We start from the raw sequence: 21,210 nt of genomic DNA on the forward strand, positions 1-21,210 counted from the left end.
GGAGGCCAAGGGCAGCCAGACCTGTCTGTCCTGGCAGCTTTCACCTGGGAGCAATCCTTGGATGTACGGAGTTTTGGAGGTGGAATCCCAGTTTTGGCCATGGTCAAGATGGGTATTTTTGCCCATAGGAAATTAAAGCACAAAGTCCAAGTGTTTAGGAAGAAGATGAGAGGTGGCCACCCTCAGGCCAAGCCAGCCAGCCCTGTCTCTCCTGGCACCTTTTGTCTAGGGGCTTTCCTTGGATATTGGGCATTTTGGAGGTGCAATCTCAGTTTTGGCTGTGGGTGCCTGGACAGGAAGAAGAGCTCTTTTCATAAGGAAGGAAAGCACCCAGCCCCAGTGTTTCAGAGGCAGATGAGGGCCAGCCCTCAGGAAGCCAAGGCCAGCCAGACTTGTCAGTGCTGGCAGCTTTTGTCTGGGAGCTATCCTTGGATATAAGGAATTCCAGAGGCAGTTGCCCAGTTTTGGCCATGAGTGCCTGGTTGAGATGGAGGGTTTTTTCCCACAAGAAATAAAAGCACATGGTCCCAGCGTTTCAAAGGCAGATGAGAGGTGCCCCCAGGTAGGCAAGGGAGCCAGATCTGTTCCTCCTGGCAGATTTCATCTGGGAACAATCTTTGCATGTAAGGGAATTTGGAGAAGGAATCCCAGTTTGGGCCATAGGGCCCTGGAGGAGGATCAGGACAGTTCTGTCCCATAGGAAGGAGAGCCCAGAGCCCCAGTGCTTCAGGGGCAGTTGAGGAGCAGCCCTCGACATGCCAAGGTCAGCCAGACCTGTCCAGCAGCCCCCAGAAGGCCAAACCAGCCACACCTGCTCCCTGTGCCCTTGGTTCCATGAGGCCCCACAGTGTCCCCATGGTCTCCTTTATTCCAGGAGTCCCTGCAGTGTCACAATGTTCTCCTTTCTTCTGCAGTGTCACAACGGCCCCTTGGCTTCCCTGAGCCCTTGCAATGTCCCCGTGGCCCCTTGGCTCCCTGTGGCCCCGCTGTGTCACAACGGCTCCTTGGTTCCACGGGTGCCATAGCTTCATCCTTGGCCCTTGGTTCCAGAGGGGGCCTGAGTTTCACAATGGTCCCTCTGATTCCGTGAGGCACCAGAGTGTCACAATGGTCTCTTTGCTCCCATGAGGTTCCATAGTGCCACCATGGTGTCCTTGGATCTGCGTTGTCACAAGGGCCCCTTGGTTCCATGAGTTTCTGGACTGTCAGCAATGGTTTCTTTGCTCCAGAGGGGCCTTGATGTGTCACAAGGGCTCCGTGGCTGGGGTTTGTGTCTCACCCACGCTGGAACCCCAGCAGTTGGTAGCCATGTGCGTTTCTTTCTATAGAGCTTCTGTCTTCCTGTCTCTCTGTCTTCTCCTTCTAATGCTCTTGATATGGAACATTTTTTGATACCTCAACAACTGAAGTGATTAAACGTTTCTGGGTGCAACAGGCTGAGTTAATGAAGTTACTGCTATGGTGTTTTATGTTGAATTGGATGTTTTAGTAAATCTTTTTCCAAAGTTTCTTGATTTTCTGATCTTTGCCAGGAAAATTTTGTGCCATTTTGTCCTCTTGAGAATATATGGTTGGTGTTTCTCCTGTGCACCAAACTCCAGGAAAGGAACCCTTGGTTACTGTGAGAAACGACTGCAGACTTTGAAAATTTTAAAAGGTTTATTCAACCTTAACAAAAATGACAAGAAAAGGACTAAATAAGGAAGAACAGGCCTGGGAGCTCCCCTCATGGCCGCCTACCACGTGCCTGGCTCGTCCTCAAGATGGACGCTTCACCTTTGATACCCCGGGATTGCTTCAGCCAAACCTGGCCCCTCCCACAGTCTGTCAGTCAACTCTTCTTTGATGTTTATTGGTGGAGTCTGCTTTCCTGCAGCTTGATTGGAGGGTCAGGTGCTGTCATGCCACGCCCCCTCCCCTAGGAACAAGTCTTTGTTCTCGCCTTCTTTCTACCTGTCCTGGATGGCTCAGGCTGTCTGATGGTAACAACGGGGGGAAAGGGACTGTGGGGAGAACAGAGGACATCTAAACAACAGACTGCAATAACATAATGACACATCAATAAAGCTTCTCTTAATATTCACACAGTATCCATCCCTTAATTGCAGGAGCCAATCATCTCATTAGCCATCTACAACACAAAGGGACCTAAAATCACCGTTACAAGATAAAATTACCCAAAGACTAAAATCCACCCATATGGGCCTAAAATCAGCCAAAGGCATCTAAAATCCACTCTAAAACTGCCCAGTTTATCCTAAAATCGCCCAAACAGGCCCAAACCCCACCCAAATGGGCTTAAATCATTCAAAGGGATCTAAAATCCACCCTCAAACCCAACAGATTTGGCCTAAAATCTGCAAAGGGGCCTAAGATCCACCCTAAAAGGCTTGAAATCACTGCAAGGGATCTGAAACCCACCCTAAACCTGTCCAGTTTGGCCTAAAATCACACAAATGGACCTAAATTCTCCAGGACCAAGACCAAACCCAGCAGCAGAAGTGGCACCAGCCGCAAGACTGACACTGGAACTGAGATGGCAGCGCCACAGGACCGGCACCGGGACTAGGACCAAGACCCAGACCAGAACCTGCACCAGAACTGGCACTGGGACCAAGACTGGGACCAAGCCTGACACTGGGACCGGCACCAGGAGCGCTTTGGAACTGGGACTGGCACCGGCAGCGCTCCAGGACTGGGATCAGGACCGAGACTGGAACCCGGCACCCGCACCGGGACTGCTCTGGGACCGGGACCAGGACCGAGACCGGGAGCCCTCCAGGACTGAGACCGAGACCGTCACCGGAACCAGCACCGAGAGTGGCAGCGCTCTGGGACTGGGACTGAGACTGAGATTGGCACTGGGAGCACTCCAGGACCAAGACCAGCACCAGTAGCAGCACTGGGTCCAGAACCACTCTGGGACCAAGACTGAGACCAGCACTGAAACCAGCACCAGCACCGGCACCGAGAATGGCACCGCTCCAGGACCGAGACTGGGACTGAGACTGGGACTGGCACCGCTCTGGTACCAAGACTGGGACTGGGACTGGCACTGCTCCAGTATCGAGATCAACATGAGAACCAGAATCAGCCCCAGGAGTGCTCCGGGACTGAGATGGAGACTGAGGCAGGCACCGGAACCAGGATCAGCACCAGGATCACTCTGGGACCAGCACAAGGAGCAGGAACTGGACTGGAAATGGGATTGGAAATGGGATTGGCACTGGGATCCCTCCTGGATCTCTGCATTCGTTCCGGGGAGCTTTGGCTGCGCCCCCGGGCAGGATGGGGAGGGACCCCTGGGCAGGGCGGGACCCCCTTGGTTCACATTGATCCGGTGCAGCCATCCCGGTCCATATGGTCCAGTTTGTATGATCCCAGTCTCGGCTCCTAATCCCCACAGTCCCAGCCTGTGAAATCCCAGTCCACATGATCCCAGTCTGTACAATCCCAAGCCATACAATCCCAGTCTACATGATGCCAGTCTGTATGGTCCTGCATGGCACACACTCCAAGGACCTGGAATTCCAGTTCCCAGCCAGGAAAAGATGTTCCTGCCCTTGAAGGCAAAGCTCCTAAGAAGGGGCCGAAAGCCAAGTGGATCCTACAGTGACATTTCACTGCCAGCCTTCAGAACTTCACCCATGGCCATTGTAGCTCCTGCACTGGGAATTAAATCAGGGCAGGGTCTTTGGTGGCAGCTGCCCTGGCTCAAGGGAGACACTGAGAGAGAAACAGAGCAGGCAAAGAGAGGCAGGAGAGAAAGGAGGACACAAACACAATCAGCTGAGAAGGTGGCACTAACTCTGAAAGTTTTATTTGCTATCAAATACATCCCACCCACCCAGCCCCACACAATCCCAATCCCATCACTCCAAATTGGGATTGCACTTCTCCCAATCTCCTTCACACCCCATCTCACTCTGGCAGCTGTGGAATGGAGTGAGTCTGGTGTGGGACTGAGTTTTTTAGGGTGGGAACAAGGCATTTTGATGTGGGATTGAGCCTGTATGAATTAAAATTCAGTTGTTTTCAGTGGGATTCAGTTGTTTTGAGGTGACCCTCTTGGCTTTTGGAGTGCAAAGAGATGGAGAACACTGCACAAAATCCCCCCCCAGACTACACAAATCCTCCAGAATATTCTCTCCAAACCATCAATTTCCCATTAAAAAACTCTGAAATTGTGGGACTTTAGACATCTGTGATCAATTTTTTTCTTTAAACACTGTTTTGGCTGTTTTTAAGGGATGAAGATGAATCAGAAAAAAATGCCAAACAAAAGGACAAGCAGGCAGGTGTGTTCCCAACATGGATCACAGGGAATGTGAGTGACCAGGGTTGTGCCCAAAGTGCCTCCTCCAGTGGGGGATGGAGCTGCAGCAGCGCACGAAGCTCTTCCCGCACTCGGGGCACTCGCAGGGCTTCCCTTACCGGTGCCTCCGTTGGTGTCGGGTCAAGGTAGAGCTCCTGGAGAAGCTCTTCCCACACTGGGGACACTCGTAGGGCCTCTCCCCGGTGTGGATGCGCCGGTGGGTGATGAGGGTGGAGTTGTACTTGAATCCCTTCCTGCAGTCGGGGCATTGGAAGGGCCTCTCCTCTGTGTGAATCCGATAGTGCCGGAGGAGACTGAAGCTGGTCTGAAACCTCTTCCTGCATTTATCACACTCGTAGGGCCTCTCCCCAGTGTGGATGCGCCGGTGCTTGACAACGTCGGAGTTGTTCTTGAATCCCTTCCCACAGTCGGGGCATTGGAAGGGCCTCTCCTCTGTGTGACTCTGATAGTGCTGGATGAGATGGGAGCTGGTCTGAAACCTCTTCCCGCACTTGGAACACTCATAGGGCCTCTCCCCAGTGTGGGTCCTCTGGTGCTTGATCAGGCTGGAGCTCCGGCTGAAGCTCTTCCTACATTCCCCACACTCATAGGGCCTCTCCCCTGTGTGGCTCCTCAGGTGCTTGATCAGGGTGGAGCTCTCGCTGAAGCTCTTCCTACATTCCCCACACTCATAGGGCCTCTCCCCTGTGTGGCTCCTCAGGTGCTTGATCAGGCTGGAGCTCTGGCTGAAGCTCTTCTCACACTCCCCACACTTGTAGGGCTTTTCCCCAGTGTGGGTCCTCTGGTGCACAGTCAGGTTGTACTTCCACCTGAAGCTCTTCCCACACTCCATGCACGTGTGGGGCTTCTCCCCATCATGGAGCTGCTCATGGAGCACCAGCTCCGAGCTCTGCCTCCATCTCCGGCTGCCTTCCCGGCCCAGGCTGCCTCTTTCCCCCTCACATCCCCGCCATCTGCGTTTGCAGCCCCTCCTCGTGCGGCATCTCCGGGCCTTTTCCTCCCCGTTGGCTTCCTGCGCCGTGGAGCCGCTCAAAACGGCCTCTGCCACCAGGTTCTGCCGCGGGCATTTGTCCTCCCTGCTCTCCATGCTCAGCTCCTGCTCTGGGCGAGGAAGGACAAGGACAGCATGGGATTTGCCTCCGTGCCACAGGCAAGGGCAACGAGATCCCCCCAGGGCACACCTGGGGACGCACTGCCCCCTCTTGGCTCTCCCCATTTCGGGATGCCGGGGCTCTTTGGGCTCCCTTCTCCCCTCATTCTCTGCCCTGGGCTGCAGCGGCTCCAAGGAGTCCCCCCTGCCCCTCTCCAGGCTCTTGAGGCTCCCACCAATGGCGGCGCTCCCCCCTCTCTGGCCTCCCCACTTTGGCCTCCTGGGGCACACAGGGCTCTGCTCCTCCAGGCTGCCTCTGCCGGCAGCCGTCACCGCCACCCCCCGATGTCCCCCCGAGGGGCCTTTTCCACTCAGCCTTGGACTTCTTCATTCGCCTTCATCCATCTTCTTCCATCCCTCCTCCATTTCCTCCTCCCCCCTAACCCCGCCTCCTCCTCCCCCTCCATCCCTGCCCTTCCCTCCCTCCTCCTCCTCCCCCAGCAGCAGCCACACCCTCGGTGCCCCGTTCCCGCAGCCCTCGCAGCCCGCGGCAGCAGCGGCCATGGAGCCGGGCCAGGGCGGCATGGGCAGCGCGGGGCTCTCGGCTGCTCCCAGCCGCTGCGGGCGGGGGGAACCCGGCCCGGGCCAAAGGAGAGGCAAACTGGGCAAACTGGGCAAGGCTGCACATCCAAACTGGGCCTTGCTGGGGACCCTGCCTGGCCCCTGCCAGCCCTTGGGGCTCCTCTCGGCACATCCGCCAGGGGGGAACGCACACAGGCCTGGGGGATCCCAGCAGTGGCAGCACTGCCAGGGACTGGGCTGCACTGGGATCGTACTGGGAGCGACTGGGGCTGTGCTGGCTTTGTACTGACATCATACTGGGATCATACTGGGAGTGTATTGGGGATGTACTGGCTGTGTACTTGGATCGTACTGGGAGTGACTGGGAATATACTGGCATCATACTGGAGTGACTGGGACAATTATAGGTTTCTATTGATATTATACTGGTATCATGCTGGGACGGGACTGGGTTTGTACTGACATCATACTGGGATCATACTGCCATGCCAGGGCAGACTGTGATTGCACTGATGGACACTGGGATCATACTGGGATCATACTGGGAGAGAGTAGGAGCCTGCAGTAGGCAATTGAGACCACGTTAGGGGCAAATGGGATATACTGGGAGTGACTGGGATGGAGCAGCTCTGAGCAACAGGGATCATGCTAGGAGGAACTGGGAGGAACTGGGAGTGACTGGGAGCCTGCTGGGGGTGATTGGAAACTGCTGGGCTTATACTGGGATGAACTGGGATCATGCTGGAGCTGACTGGGATCATTCTGGCAGTGAGTGCCACTACACTGAGGCTGACTGGGAGTGCTTGGGAGCAAATGGGATCATACTGGAAGGAACTGCAAAGATGCTGGAGGGAACTGGGCTACACTGGGGGATACTGGGAGTGACTGGAACAAAAGTGAAGGTGAAAGAGAGCAACTGGAACCATGTGGAGCACAACTGGTTCATACTGGCAGGGACTGGGAGCACACTGGGCTCATCTCTGGATCATACTGGGAAGGACTGGACTAATACTGGGAGGATCTGAGAGGGACTGGGAGCACACCCTGCACATCATCCCCCAGACTGGGCCTGACTGGGAGCAACTGGGAGCACGCTGGCAGCAAATGGCATCATACTGGGACTGACTGGGCTGATCTAGGGAGCAACTGGAACCACACTGGAGGCAGCTGGGACCATACTGGGAGAGATTGGAACAACTGGGATTATACTGGGACCCCACTGGGAGGGCTGGCATGTGACTGGGATCAAACTGGAGCTTACTGGGATCATATTGGGGTTGAAAGGGAGTGACTGGGATCACACTTTGGGCTACTGGGAGCAACTGAGGGAAACTGGGATGATGCTGCAAGCAAACTGGAGGAACTGGGAAGGACGGGATGCATGCTGGGGGCAACTGGGATATACTGGGCATGACTGGGAGATCATACTGGGGGGACTGGAACCACACTGGGAACAACTGGGACCATGCTGGGGACAACTGGGACCACGCTGGGGGCAACTGGGAGTGAGTGGGACCATGCTGGGAGGGACTGGGATCATATGGGGAGGGACTGGGACTAGAGCAGGGGCAACTGGGTCCAACTGGGGACCATCCTGGGAGTGTCTGTAACCATAGGGGAGTGATGGAAGCACACTGGGAACAGCTGGGCCCATGCTGGGAGCAACTGGGATCCCACTGGGGGCACTGGCATCAGACTGGGAGTGACTGGGAGCAACTGGGATTAGACTGCAAGGGACTGGGATCATACTGGGAGTGGCTACACTCATACTGGGATTAAACTGGGTGTGAATGGAACCTGACTGGGGCTTACTGGGAGCTACTGGGCCCATGTTGGGAGGAAAATGTGACCCACTGGGAGCAACTGGGATCGCCTGGAAGGTTCTGGAACCATGCTGAGAGGACTGAGACTACAACTGGGGCAACTGGGATCATACTGGGAGCAACTGGGGCCACCCTTTGAGCAACAGATGGAAACTGGGATGATGCTAGAGGAAACTGGGAGGAACTGGGCAAGACTGGGATCATTCTGAGGTCACTAAAACATACTGGGAGTGTCTGTAACCATCCTGGGGGCACTGGAACCACCCTGGGAACAGCTGGGATCATGCTGGGAGCAACTGGGACGATGCTGGGGGAAACTGAATCTGCCCTGGAGGCAACTGGGCACGACTGGGACCCTGCTGGGAGGGACTGGGACTATTCTTGGGGCAACTGGGATCATCATGGGAGGAACTGGGAACAGCTGGAATTATGCTGGGAGCAACTGGGATCACACTGGGATCCCAGTGAGAGCAGCTGAGTCCATGCTGGGTTACACTGGGATCTCATTGAGAGCGACTGGAATCACACTGGGATTGACTGGGAGTGGCTGGTTTTGTGGATTTGGGGGGTTTGGATTTTGGGGGATTTTCTTGGCATTTTGAGGGGGAGTTTCTCTGGGGGTGGTTGGGAGTTTATTGAAATTTCTTGTGGCTCTTTTTGAATTTTGGGGATTTTACTGGGATTTTGTTGGGATTTTTTGGGATTCTCAGAAATTCCTGGGGTTTTATTGGGATTTTTAGGAGATTTTGGGGCATTTTATTGGAATTGTGGTGCCGTTCAGAGGGATTCATTGGGGATTTGGGTTTTTTGGGGATTTCTGGTGGGATTTGTGGGGTTTTGTGGGGTTTTTTGGGTGTTGCCAGGATTTCCTTGGATCTTGGGGGAGATTTTGTGGGGCTTTTAATGGTTTTGGGGGGATTTGCGGAGTTTAATCTGGATTTTTGGGGTTTTTGGTATTCCAAAGGATTTTGTGGGTTAATATGGGGATTCTGGGGTGTTCTAATGGGATTTTGAGAGATTTCAAAGGATTTAGTGGGTTTTATTGGGACTTTTGGGGCTTTTAAGGAGATTTTGGTGCCTCTCAGCCCTTCCCCACACCCAGGGACTGCCCCAAAGCCCCCCTAAAATTCCACTAAAACCCCACAAATCCCCAAAAATTACAAGAAAACCCTCAAAAACCCCAGGGAATCTTCAAACATCCCAGTGGAACTCACCAAAATTTAAAAAAACTCACTAAATTTTCAATAAATCTCCCCCCAAAAGCCCCCACAACCCCAACAAAACACCAAAAATCCAAAATCCCCCAAATCAACAAAACCCCCCAAAATCACATAACCATCCCAAAACCAAATAATTCTTCCCAAAAACCGCAATAATCCCTCCTAAACTCCCAACAAAATCCCAAAAAAGCCCAAAAAAGCCACCCCCAAATCCCCAAAACCCCTCTCAGAACCCCAAAGTCCCCACAAATCCCCCCAGACTCAGTGGGGCCGTCCTGGATCAGGGGGCACCGGCCGGTGGAAAGGAGCCACTGCAGGGGGCCCTGGGAGCTTTTTGGGGAGGGGGCACCATGGGAGACCCCCCAAAAACGGGGGAGGGGGAACTCCTGCAGTGCCCCCTCCCCCCGAAACCCCCAGACCCCGGTTCAGGGTGGGCCTGGGACCCCCCGGGACCCCCAAATCTCCCCCAGGACCCCTCCAGGAACCCCAAACTCCCCAGAGTCCCCCAGTGTTGGCCCAGAACCTCTCTGGACCCCCAAACCCTCTCCAGGACCCCAAAAACCTCCCCAGGACCCTCAACCCCCCCCAGTTCTCCCCAAAATTCACCCCAGACCCACCTGAGACGCCCCCAAATCCATCAGACTGCCCCAAATCCCCCTCGGACCCCTCAATCCCCCTAAACCTCATGAAATCGCCTCAGACTCCTCGAAATTCCCCAGACCCACCTCAGAACCGCCCAGATCCACTCACAACCGCCCAGTTCCTCTCGCAATCCCCCAAAATCCCCCCAGACTCTCCCAATTCCTCTCAGTTCCCCCTAAACCCACCTGAGAACGCTCCAGACGCTCTCAAGCTCCCCCCAAAGCTCCCTAAAGCCCCCTCAGACCCACCAAAGCCCCCTCAGACCCCCTCATTCCCCCCAAACCCACCGCACACCCTCGTGTTTCCCGTCGATGCCCCCAAAAATCCCCAATTTCCCCTCAGACCCGCCCCAAACCCCCCCAGTTTGCCCCCGGCCCCACCTCAGCTCCGCTCTCCCTCAGAATCTCGCGCCTCCACCGCGTGTGCGGGCTCTCAGCAATGGCGGCGCGCCCCGGCCCGCCCCGAACCAGCCAATCAGCGCGCTGCACATCCCTGAACTAACCAATCCCGGCGCGGATCCCCTCAGCAAGGCCCGCCTCCCCTGCGCCGTCCCAGCCAATCAGAGGCGAGCCGGAAGCGGCGCCCCCTTCCCCGCCGCCGCCGGGACCCCCCGGGCTCGGGACAGGAGCAGGAGGGGCCTGAGAGGGGATCGGGGGGGGCGGGGGAGGGTCCGGGGGGTCTGGGGGGGCTTTGGGGAGGGGTCCGGGGGTTTGGGGGGGTCTGGGGAGGGGTCCTGGGGCACTGTGGGGGGACCTGGGGGGTGCGGATGGGTCCTAAGAGGGGTCTCGAGGAGGGGTCGCGAGACATGAGACACTCATGCCACAGTGTAAGCTGTAAGCTGTAAGCGAAAGGAATTTTAAGAGCTGTTTTGGTTATTTCAGAGAAAGTTTAAAAGGGACAAGCTGCTGTGTGATGTTATGATCGATTTTTGGTGCCAGAGTCCAAGGAGTTTAGGGCTGGAAATCCCAGCCCCACTGGATCCAAATGAGGAAATCACCTGGCCCTGTCCAACCAAGGTGTCACGTTGGTGAAATTAAAAGGCAAAACACGGTCCATAAGACAGAAAGGAAAGTGGTACTGCCTCAAGAAAACCTCTTAAGCAAGTCTGGCTGCACTTTTTATTCAAGAGAAAAGCAACGTTCAGGAGAAAATGAAAAGTGTTTTGCATGGCTGATCAAAGACATCTGGAAGATTTAGAAGAAAACCCAGCAAGCTGCTGCAATTGATAAAAAAATATTAGTGCAGAGCAATTTTCTTGGAGATTGCCAGGAAAGAGCAGAATAGCAGAGAGCAGAGAAAGGGATCCACCCTGAGGTGTCTTGTCCATATCCATGACTGACTCCAACAAATCCAAGAATATCCTGAGCTGGAAGGGACTCACAGGGATCATGAGTCTGACTCATGGCCCTGCGCAGGACATCCCACCACAGGTCTGAGAGCCTTGTCCAAACATTCCTTGAATTCACAGGGGCTGGGACCATTCCCTGGGGAGTCTGTTCCAGTGTCCAGCACCCTCTGGTCCAAATCTGATGAAAACTGCACCAGGACAGAGTCCAAACCCAAAGACTAAGGAAAGTCAGGAGACCCCTTGGTCTGAATGCACCGAATGTCCCAGCACCAGACCCATGATTCAGAATGGGCAGTCATCAATGCAAGATTAACTAATTGTGGGAGTCAGAAGTAAGTTGTAGTGATATAAATTGAGGTTTTTGGCCTCACTGACAGGTGCAATGGCCACAAGCTTTCAACGGAGGACTCACAGGAAGAAATGTTAGATTTCCTAAAAGGCCAGTTGAGGTTTTGGAGGATGGAGCCCACCAAGACCTCCAGAAATAGGAGAGGGGCTGAAAGGATGAAGTCAGCAGGGACAGAAATGGGAGAAAAGCCACACTTGCCAAGGAAATTCCAGAAGCAGAGATGGCAACAGCAGCACTGGCTCCAGCTTCCTCAGCTGCTTCTTTAAGGTGGGAAGGGAGGAAAAGGGGGGGAAGATGTTCTTAGAAGGGAAGGCTTGGCACTGATGGGGCTGTGGACTCCTCGCCTGAAACTCCCTGAAACTGTGACACTGGCTCAAACCACGGCATTTTTTAAAAGCTAATTTTCTTGAGAGCAAAATTTTGAGTCTTGAAAGTGATCTCAGGCTTCACACTTTATCTGAGAAAATTTTTTAAACAAACACTGAAATTCTCAGTGACATAATAGAGATACAAGGGTAGGCATTGAGAACTCCTTGATTCCCCTGGATCCTAATGCATCTTAGGATCAGCTTAATAAAGGAGGAATGGATTTAGGTGCTGTCTCAAGTCCAACATTCATTAATATTTGTGGGTGTGGATGTTGTGGCTGCCCCATCCCTGGAAATGTTCCATGCCAGGCTGGATGGGCTTGGAGCAATCTGGGATGCTGGAAGGTGTCCTGTGGCAGGGGGTGGGACTGGATGAGCTTTAAGATCCTTTCCAGCCTGAACCATTTGGGGATTCTGTGATTCCATGAACACGTCCACACCCAGCCTTACTCCAAACGTGTCAAGCAGGGACAGGGGGTTGGCAGTCCCCAGACAACAGTGGGCAGGAGGAGAAGAAGCTGGCACGGATTAACTGAGCTGCTCTCCACAGAAAGAGCAGCAAGGGGGATTCTCAGCCAGGACCAGCCACAGAGGGACCCGGGCTCCTCCCTGGATGTGAGGGGGAATGCAAACAAGAGGCGTCACACATTCCTCTGTGCATCCCTCACCTGCAGCTGGCCTGAGGAGGTGGCCAGCTCACGGCCAAAGGGAAGGGTGTGTTTGTGCAGCATCCCAGCTTCCATGTGGGCCAAAGCAGAGCCAAACTCCCGTTTGATTAATGAGCCCTTGGATCCAGCTCCCTGCCTCCCTCCGCGTGCAAGGAGCACGATCCCAGCAGCACGCACTGCTGGCCTTCAAGGGCTGGCTGGGGCAGCTCCTGATAGCGCTGTTTATTCAGCTTCCCCAAGGAAACAGTGTGGATTTTATTAAATGATCCCATCAGTGTTTCTCCATGCTGTCAGTGCAGACTCCAAAGGATGATTCCTGTTGGCTCGTAGGTCTTTGTCCGCGCACCGAGAGCGGCAGCCAAGGACAAAGCGTTGCGGGACGGGGCGGTGGGAGCCCTGCTGCTGCGGCTGCGCGGCCCTGCCGGGCTCTGAGCCCCCCGTGCCACATGCCAGGCCACAAAGGGGACAGCTGGCCCGCCAAGGACAGTGACACGAGGCACAGGGACACCTGGGACTGCCCTTGGTGCTGTCACACTCCCGCATGGATGGCTTCAAGGGAGAGAGGCACAGCCCATGGAGACCCAGCCACAGGCAAGGTTTTTATGCTATTTGAAGTGGCACGGATCCTTTTATCCCAGAAAAACGGCACCTGTTTGTCACCTGCTGGTTCTTAGCCCTAAGAATTACATTGATACTGCCAGGCCAGTTTTCTGCCTATTTTTGCCATTTTTCCACCCCATCATTCCCTGATTTTATTCCCCAAACCAATTTTGCCTGTTTTGTATGCACGCTGGTTTTCACCTCAGGAGTGAAGCAAATAATCCACTCAGTGAAGAAAACACAGCTATGAAGTGGAGGACTGTCCCCTTTGGGGCACAAAAGCCACAGCCACCCACACTTGGACAAAGCAAGCTGTGGCAAGGCCAGGAGTGACTGTGCAGTCAGTATGGATGGAGCCAGGAGTACATTCCCCAGGGAATCCTTCACATGGGCTTGGAGAGGTGTCCAAAATGCAAAGCCCATGCTTTTCAGAGTACTCCCCTGTGTTGCTCTGAGTTTGTGCTGAGGTTGTGGGAATGAGCCAATCCTGGGATGTATCTTCCCATACTGAAAAAAATCCAAGGTTTTTGCTGGCAGGCACCACCTTTGTGTGTGTGTGTGTCCAAGGGCTTTGCTCTCAAAGCTCACCCTGAAGATCCACCAGATGCCTTGGTCACTTGCTCTCTCTGCCAAATGAGCAGAGGGCTCATGCTCTGGGTGAGGGGGGTCACAAAAACACATCCAGCAACTCCATGGCCCTGTGAGCTGCTGAAAAATCAGACCAGAAGCTCTGGAGCTGCTTTTCATGCACATGGGATGGCTGAGTGAGCCTGCTCCTCACCCTCCTGTTTAAACACAACCTCTGCCCTCAGCTGCAGTGAGAATGTTTCACCCTGTGCGAGTCTCCCAGGGAAGATCTTCCTCTTTGGGAAACTGCACTTGGAGTGGATGTTTTGAAGAGGTTCAAACCTCCTCTCTCTCACCCATGGGAGGTCACTGTGATCACTGTAAAACAGAGCTTTCAAGTGTTTGGAGCCTAGCCTGTGACTTCCCCACTGTTTTTGTCAGCACCTGCACACCCCAAATGTTTCTATGCCTAAAACAGCACTACTGAGAGCTCAGAGTGATGCTGTAGAGAGGATCTGGGGGGAGCCTGTGCAGGATAGCAAAAGTGCAGCTCAGTTTCTGGCATATTTTGGGTTAAAAATCATCACATGCTGAAAGCAAAAGTCAGAATTGAACCAAACAAAAATGCATTTATCATCCACAAGTCTAAGATCCTGCAGAATCAAGAAGCTTTCCTTGCCCAGCTTTGGAAAGATCACTTCTCTGGCCTAAACCCTACTTATGCTTCTTGTTTCTTCCTTATTTCCTAATTTTTTTTTTTAATTCTTCTTAGGTCTTCAGTTTATTAAGCCATCGTCTAGCCATCCATTGCACTGCAACAAACCTTGGACCAAGCTCCAGGAGCTTGTGGCAATGGCCAGAGCAGCTCTGCAGGGACTGGCTCACAAGGGCTGGGGCAGGGTGACAGTGTGTCCCCTTGCAGAGGACAGGCACCAGCACACAGCTGCTCTCCTTCCCTCCGTGCTGGCCACTCAGTGGGTGAAGTGTTTCTTCTTCTGGCTGCAGAGAATGAGGCTCCAAAATCTGGCAGCAGTAACAAGGAAATGGAACAGCCTTGCCTTTCTTCAGGGTGAGGGCTGCTGTGTCTGGATTTCAGCAGCTCTCAAAAGACCACCAAGCCAGCCCATTTCCTGCCACTCCAGTGGGAAAGGGTGGCATGAAAGCCCAAGTCTCAGGTGTCCGCATGGACATGCCTAAGCAGAGACAAATCACAGAATCCCAGAAGGGTTTGGGTGGGAAGGGACACTAAAGATCATTCATTCCACCGCCTTCCACTATCCTATTGCTCCAAGCTCCTTCCAGCCTGGCCTTGGGCACTCCCAGGGATCCGGGGCAGCCACAGCTTCTCTGGGCAGCCTCTTCCAAGAGCTGCATCCAAAAAAGTCACAGAGGTGTCTGCGTGCACTTTGCAGGTGAATCCCTCACTGGGGCAAGGAGATGAGCTCAAGCTCTGAGTCTTGCAGGGAAATGTTTCCCCTAAGCCAGCATAAAGACTGACTATGTTACTACAGGCTGGAGAAACCCCTGAAATAGTGACAGACAGCTGAAGGGAAGAATATATTGGGAAGGGAATCATCCGGCCGGCTGGGAAACGCAGGGCTCTGAAAGGGGATGGGGCGGCACAGGAAGAACATTCCTTTCTCACTCCAAGCGCCTGCAGCCGCTCGGGAAGCATCGGCCGGGGCCGCCCGCTCGCAGCCCGGGGCCGGCAGCGCTGCTCCTGCCGCGGGCAGATGCTGCTCTGGGCGGCCGCAGGCTCATCCCGGACCAGCAGCATGGATGGAGAGCGATGAGGTGCCCGGCAAGAGGCAGCCTGAGCCCCAGATGCTGCGGGGGGCTGGCGATCGCCGCCTGTGCCGGGTGCGGGCGGCCGCGGGCGGCGGGGTCACCCTGCCCTGTGGCCACCGCTGGGCTGCGCGCAGGGAGAAAGAGGGAGAGGGCAGCGCGGGGCTGCAGGGCTGTGCTTTGCAATTCCGCGCCGTGCTCGCTTCTCTCTGCCCTCGGAAGATGGGGGGAACTGCAGTTGCTTCGTGCTCTCAGCTCAAACGGGGCTTTACAGCCCCTTCCCCACCTTGCCGAGGGGCACAGAGGAGTGGATCAGCCTCAGAGCAGGGCTCCTTTCCAGCACCCTGCTGCTCATCTCCTTGTCTCTGCATCTGCTTGGCCACACTGTTTCATTCATTTGTCTGTTCTTCCCCAAATTTCTGAATTATTGTCAAAACCAGGGCTTGTGGATACATGGAAGTGAAGAATGAAACCCCTCTCCTGCGTCTGAGGCTGACAAAGCCATACTTGGGATGTCAAGGCCAACCCAAATGACCAGATGAGAGTAGGAACTGCTGAGGCAGCCCCTGGCTCCCCCTTAAGCAGCACAACCCCCTACACTGTGTCATGGTTTGACACTGGCACAATGCCAGTGCCCCCATGAGAATACCCTCTCCCTGGTTTCTGCTGTGAGATGGGACCAGGAATAAGCACAGCAGGCTCCCACTTAGGAAAAAAAAAATTATTAACTAAACTACAAGGGAAAGGAAAAAAAGAAAAAAGAAAAAAAAAAAGAAACACACAAGGAAAATGAAAACTTCACAAATACATCTCCTCCTCCCGACCAAATTCCCAACACAGCACATCCCCCAAATCATCGACTCTCAGTCTGGCACCACCCTTCAGAATACTCAATCCTCATTCATCAAGAGGAGAAGGAGTCCTTCTTGTGCCAATGGGGACCTCTTCCTTTCATGTCCAGCGCTCTCACCACTGAACATGGACCAGAGCTGCTTCTAGGGTTGTCTTTTTAAGGATGCTTTGTCCCGTTCCAAAAAGGGCACAGTCTCTCCTTTGGGACACCTGTCCCCCCCATATTTCACCCCCTGGGGCCGAGGGGCACCAACACTGAACCCTCTTGGTCCTGAGGCATTGCCTCCCCCTGGATGCAGTCTCTGTGTCACAAGGAACATGGTTCTGTCCATGGCTGTACAAAAAGAGTCCAGCAAAAACCACTCCATCATCACTTCCCACTAAGATTCTTCTCTATTCTTCCAACATCTCTCACTTGCCCAGACCTCTCTCACACTTGCCCATTTCCTTCTTCATCCTCCACTGTATCTTCTAGGAGAGGTCAATGTTCTGTAAAGTTCTCATTCTCCAAAAAGGGGTTAAAAGCTCCTACAAGTGGCCGGCTGCACCCCCCCTTCTTCTCCGTCCCAGCCGTGCTGCCGGCACAGGCCCATGTTTATCAAGGTTCAAGGTCACAGTCCCAGGCACCGGCTCTCTCTCTCTCTCTCTCTGTCTCCCGGGGGGCTGCCCGATGGCTCCCGGTGTCTCTCTCTCTCTCTTCCACCCTTCCAGCCCCGGGCTCAGGCCTACCTCTCTCGGCCACATGGCTTTTCCCCTCCGCCCGCCCAGCCAGCAGCTGGGCCGGGGCAGAGACCCGAACTCTTTCCCCACGGAAACCCAAGAGGGCCCTCCCAGGGGAGAGCCCTGCTTTTAACCCCGTGTTCTCAGAGGCGTGTCCATATCCCAATGGCCAGGTTAAATGCCAATATTAAAGCCTGAATATCCATTGGCCAAAAACACAGCATCCCAAAAAACACATTTCCTGTCAAACCACCACAGGGCTTTTGGGGGGAGATTTATTGAAAATTTAGTGAGTTTTTTTAAATTTTGGTGAGTTCCACTGGGATGTTTGAAGATTCCCTGGGGTTTTTTAGGGTTTTCTTGTAATTTTTGAGGATTTGTGGGGTTTTAGTGGAATTTTAGGGGGGCTTTGGAGCATTCCCTGGGTGTGGGGAAGGGCTGAGAGGCACCAAAATCTCCTTAAAAGCCCCAAAAGTCCCAATAAAACCCACTAAATCCTTTGAAATCTCTCAAAATCTCATTAGAACACTCTAGAATCACAATAAAAGCCCACAAAATCCTTTGGAATGCCAAAAATCCCAAAAATCCTGATTAAACTCTGCAAATCCCCCAAAGATGTCCCCAAAACCAGAAAAAGTCCCACAAAATCTCCCCCAAGAACCAAGGAAAACCAAGGAAATCCTGGCAACACCCAAACCCCGCCAAATCCCACCAAAAATCCCAAAAACCCCAAATCCCCAATTAATCCCTCTGAATGCCACCACAATTCCAATAAAATGCCCCAAAATCTCCTAAAAATCTCAATAAAACCCCAGGAATTTCTGAGAATCCCAAAAAATCCCAACAAAATCCCAGGAAAATCCCCAAAATTCAAAAAGAGCCACAAGAAATTTCAATAAACTCCCAACCACCCCCAGAGAAACTCCCCCTCAAAATGCCAAGAAAATCCCCCAAAATCCAAACCCCCCAAATCCACAAAACCAGCCACTCCCAGTCAATCCCAGTGTGATTCCAGTTGCTCTCAATGAGATCCCAGTGTAACCCAGCATGGACTCAGCTGCTCTCACTGGGATCCCAGTGTGATCCCAGTTGCTCCCAGCATAATTCCAGCTGTTCCCAGTTCCTCCCATGATGATCCCAGTAGCCCCAAGAATAGTCCCAGTCCCTCCCAGCAGGGTCCCAGTCGTGCCCAGTTGCCTCCAGGGCAGATTCAGTTTCCCCCAGCATCGTCCCAGTTGCTCCCAGCATGATCCCAGCTGTTCCCAGGGTGGTTCCAGTGCCCCCAGGATGGTTAGAGACACTCCCAGTATGTTTTAGTGACCTCAGAATGATCCCAGTCTTGCCCAGTTCCTCCCAGTTTCCTCTAGCATCATCCCAGTTTCCATCTGTTGCTCAAAGGGTGGCCCCAGTTGCTCCCAGGATGATCCCAGTTGCCCCAGTTGTAGTCTCAGTCCTCTCAGCATGGTTCCAGAACCTTCCAGGCGATCCCAGTTGCTCCCAGTGGGTCACATTTTCCTCCCAACATGGGCCCAGTAGCTCCCAGTAAGCCCCAGTCAGGTTCCATTCACGCCCAGTATAATCCCAGTATGAGTGTAGCCACTCCCAGTATGATCCCAGTCCCTTGCAGTCTAATCCCAGTTGCTCCCAGTCACTCCCAGTCTGATGCCAGTGCCCCCAGTGGGATCCCAGTTGCTCCCAGCATGGGCCCAGCTGTTCCCAGTGTGCTTCCATCACTCCCCTATGGTTACAGACACTCCCAGGATGGTCCCAGTTGGACCCAGTTGCCCCTGCTCTAGTCCCAGTCCCTCCCCAGATGATCCCAGTCCCTCCCAGCATGGTCCCACGCACTCCCAGTTGCCCCCAGTGTGGTCCCAGTTGTCCCCAGCATGGTCCCAGTTGTCCCCAGCATGGTCCCAGTTGTTCCCAGTGTGGTTCCAGTCCCCCCAGTATGGTTCCAGACACTCCCAGTATATCCCAGTTGCCCCCAGCATGTCTGCAGTCATTTCCAGGCACTGCCAGTGGCCCCAGTAAGGTGTCAGTTATCCCAGTATGATCCCCCAGTCATGCCCAGTATATCCCAGTTGCCTCCAGCATGCATCCAGTCCTTCCCAGTTCCTCCAGTTTGCTTGCAGCATCATCCCAGTTTCCCTCAGCTGCTCCCAGTACCCAAAGTGTGATCCCAGTCGCTCCCTTTCAACCCCAATATGATCCCAGTAAGCTCCAGTTTGATCCCAGTCACATGCCAGCCCTCCCAGTGGGGTCCCAGTATAATCCCAGTTGCTTCCAATCTCTCCCAGTATGGTCCCAGCTGCCTCCAGTGTGGTTCCAGTTGCTCCCTAGATCAGCCCAGTCAGTCCCAGTATGATGCCATTTGCTGCCAGCGTGCTCCCAGTTGCTCCCAGTCAGGCCCAGTCTGGGGGATGATGTGCAGGGTGTGCTCCCAGTCCCTCTCAGATCCTCCCAGTATTAGTCCAGTCCCTCCCAGTATGATCCAGAGATGAGCCCAGTGTGCTCCCAGTCCCTGCCAGTATGAACCAGTTGTGCTCCACATGGTTCCAGTTGCTCTCTTTCACCCTCACTTTTGTTCCAGTCACCCCCAGTTCCTCCTGGCATGATCCCAGTTGCTCACAGCTGCACCCAGTCATCCTCAGTACCATCCCAGTCACTCCCAGTATATGCCAATTGCCCATAACATGGTGTCAATTGCCCCCAGCAGGCTCCTACTCACTACCAGTATGATCCCAGTATGATCCCAGTATGATCCCAGTCTGATGTCAGTACAAAGCCAGTACAGCCCCAGTCGCTCCCAGTCCGATCCCAGTGCAGCCCAGTCCCTGGCAGTGCTGCCAGTGCTGGGATCCCCCAGGCCTGTGTGCGTTCCCCCCTGGCGGATGTTCCGAGAGGAGCCCCAAGGGCTGGCAGGGGCCAGGCAGGGTCCCCAGCAAGGCCCAGTTTGGATGTGCAGCCTTGCCCAGTTTGCCCAGTTTGCCTCTCCTTTGGCCCGGGCCGGGTTCCCCCCGCCCGCAGCGGCTGGGAGCAGCCGAGAGCCCCGCGCTGCCCATGCCGACCTGGCCCGGCTCCATGGCCGCTCCTGCCGCGGGCTGCGAGGGCTGCGGGAACGGGGCACCGAGGGTGTGGCTGCTGCTGGGGGAGGAGGAGGAGGGAGGGAAGGGCAGGGATGGAGGAGGAGGAGGAGGAGGAGGAGGAGGAGGAGGAGGAGGAGGAGGAGGAGGAGGAGGAGGAATAATGGAAGGGGCGGGATGGAAGAGGAGAAGGAGGTGCAGATAACAGAGAGGAGGGGGAGGGGGGATGGAAGAGGAGGAGCAGGAGGAGAAGAGCAGTGAAGGATGCGGGGTGAGGGGGAGGAGGAGAGGGAGGAAGGATGGAGGAGAAGAAGGAGGTGGAGATAAGACAGGAGGAGCGAGAGGAAGAGGAGGGACGAAGGTGGATCAAGGCTGAGGAGGAGGGCAGGGATGGAGGGGGAGGAGGAGGTGGGGTTGGGAAGGGGGAGATGGGGCTATGGAAGAGGAGGAGGGGAGAAGGAGAAGGAGGTGGGGTTAGCGAGGAGGAGGAGGAGCGGGCATGGAAGAGGAGGGACAAGGGCGGATCAAGGTTGAGCTGAGGGAGCCACGCGGTCTCGATCCCTGCCTGAATTCGCAGCCCCCACCTGTGGGATCATTGCCCCCCCCATGGCTCCGGTGAGCGGGGAGGGGGAGCCCGGCCCGGATATCCCGGGGGGTCCCTGGGTTGGGTTTTTGGGGGGATGTTTGGAGAATGAAGAAGTCCAAGGCTGAGCGGAAAAGGCCCCTCGGGGGGACATCGGGGGGTGGCAGTGCCATCCTGCCGGGGATGCCCTGGGGGGATCTGGTTGCCCTTGCCTGTGGCACGGAGGCAAATCCCATGCTGTCCTTGTCCTTCCTCGCCCAGAGCAGGAGCTGAGCATGGAGAGCAGGGAGGACAAATGCCCGCGGCAGAACCTGGTGGCAGAGGCCGTTTTGAGCGGCTCCACGGCGCAGGAAGCCAATGGGGAGGAAAAGGCCCGGAGATGCCGCACGAGGAGGGGCTGCAAACGCAGATGGCGGGGATGTGAGGGGGAAAGAGCCAGCCTGGGCCGGGAAGGCGGCCGGAGATGGAGGCAGAGCTCGGAGCTGGTGCTCCATGAGCAGCTCCATGATGGGGAGAAGCCCCACACGTGCGTGGACTGTGGGAAGAGCTTCAGGTGGAACTCCGAGCTGATCAGGCACCAGAGGACCCACACAG

At 54.8% G+C, this 21,210-nt stretch overlaps 2 protein-coding genes, 1 long non-coding RNA gene and 1 pseudogene across 3 annotated transcripts in view; 2 read left to right on the forward strand and 2 right to left on the reverse strand.

Annotated features, from left to right (window-relative positions):
- The window catches only part of LOC139605206 (zinc finger protein 551-like), a 390,584-nt gene that overhangs the window by 368,239 nt on the left and 1,135 nt on the right, over window positions 1-21,210 (forward strand). Inside the window, 1 exon segment of the mRNA XM_071456548.1 lies at window positions 20,883-21,210. Coding sequence (XP_071312649.1) covers window positions 20,892-21,210 — 319 coding nt within the window. The 5' untranslated portion in view covers window positions 20,883-20,891.
- LOC139605196 (zinc finger protein 23-like) overlaps window positions 1-21,210 on the forward strand; it is a 554,146-nt gene that overhangs the window by 296,023 nt on the left and 236,913 nt on the right. The window lies entirely within an intron of this gene.
- LOC139605231 (uncharacterized) lies at window positions 1,638-3,764 on the reverse strand. The gene is made up of 2 exons (XR_011684295.1): window positions 3,612-3,764; window positions 1,638-1,976 (listed from the first exon to the last, which is right to left on the reverse strand). It is a non-coding gene; the product is annotated as an uncharacterized lncRNA (long non-coding RNA).
- On the reverse strand, window positions 3,794-10,117 carry LOC139605199 (zinc finger protein 774-like; annotated as a pseudogene).

This window comes from Agelaius tricolor, unplaced genomic scaffold (genome assembly GCF_023055355.1).
Source record: "Agelaius tricolor isolate 1412-34295 unplaced genomic scaffold, bAgeTri1.0.p SCAF_61, whole genome shotgun sequence".
Classification (NCBI taxonomy): Eukaryota; Metazoa; Chordata; class Aves; order Passeriformes; family Icteridae; genus Agelaius; species Agelaius tricolor.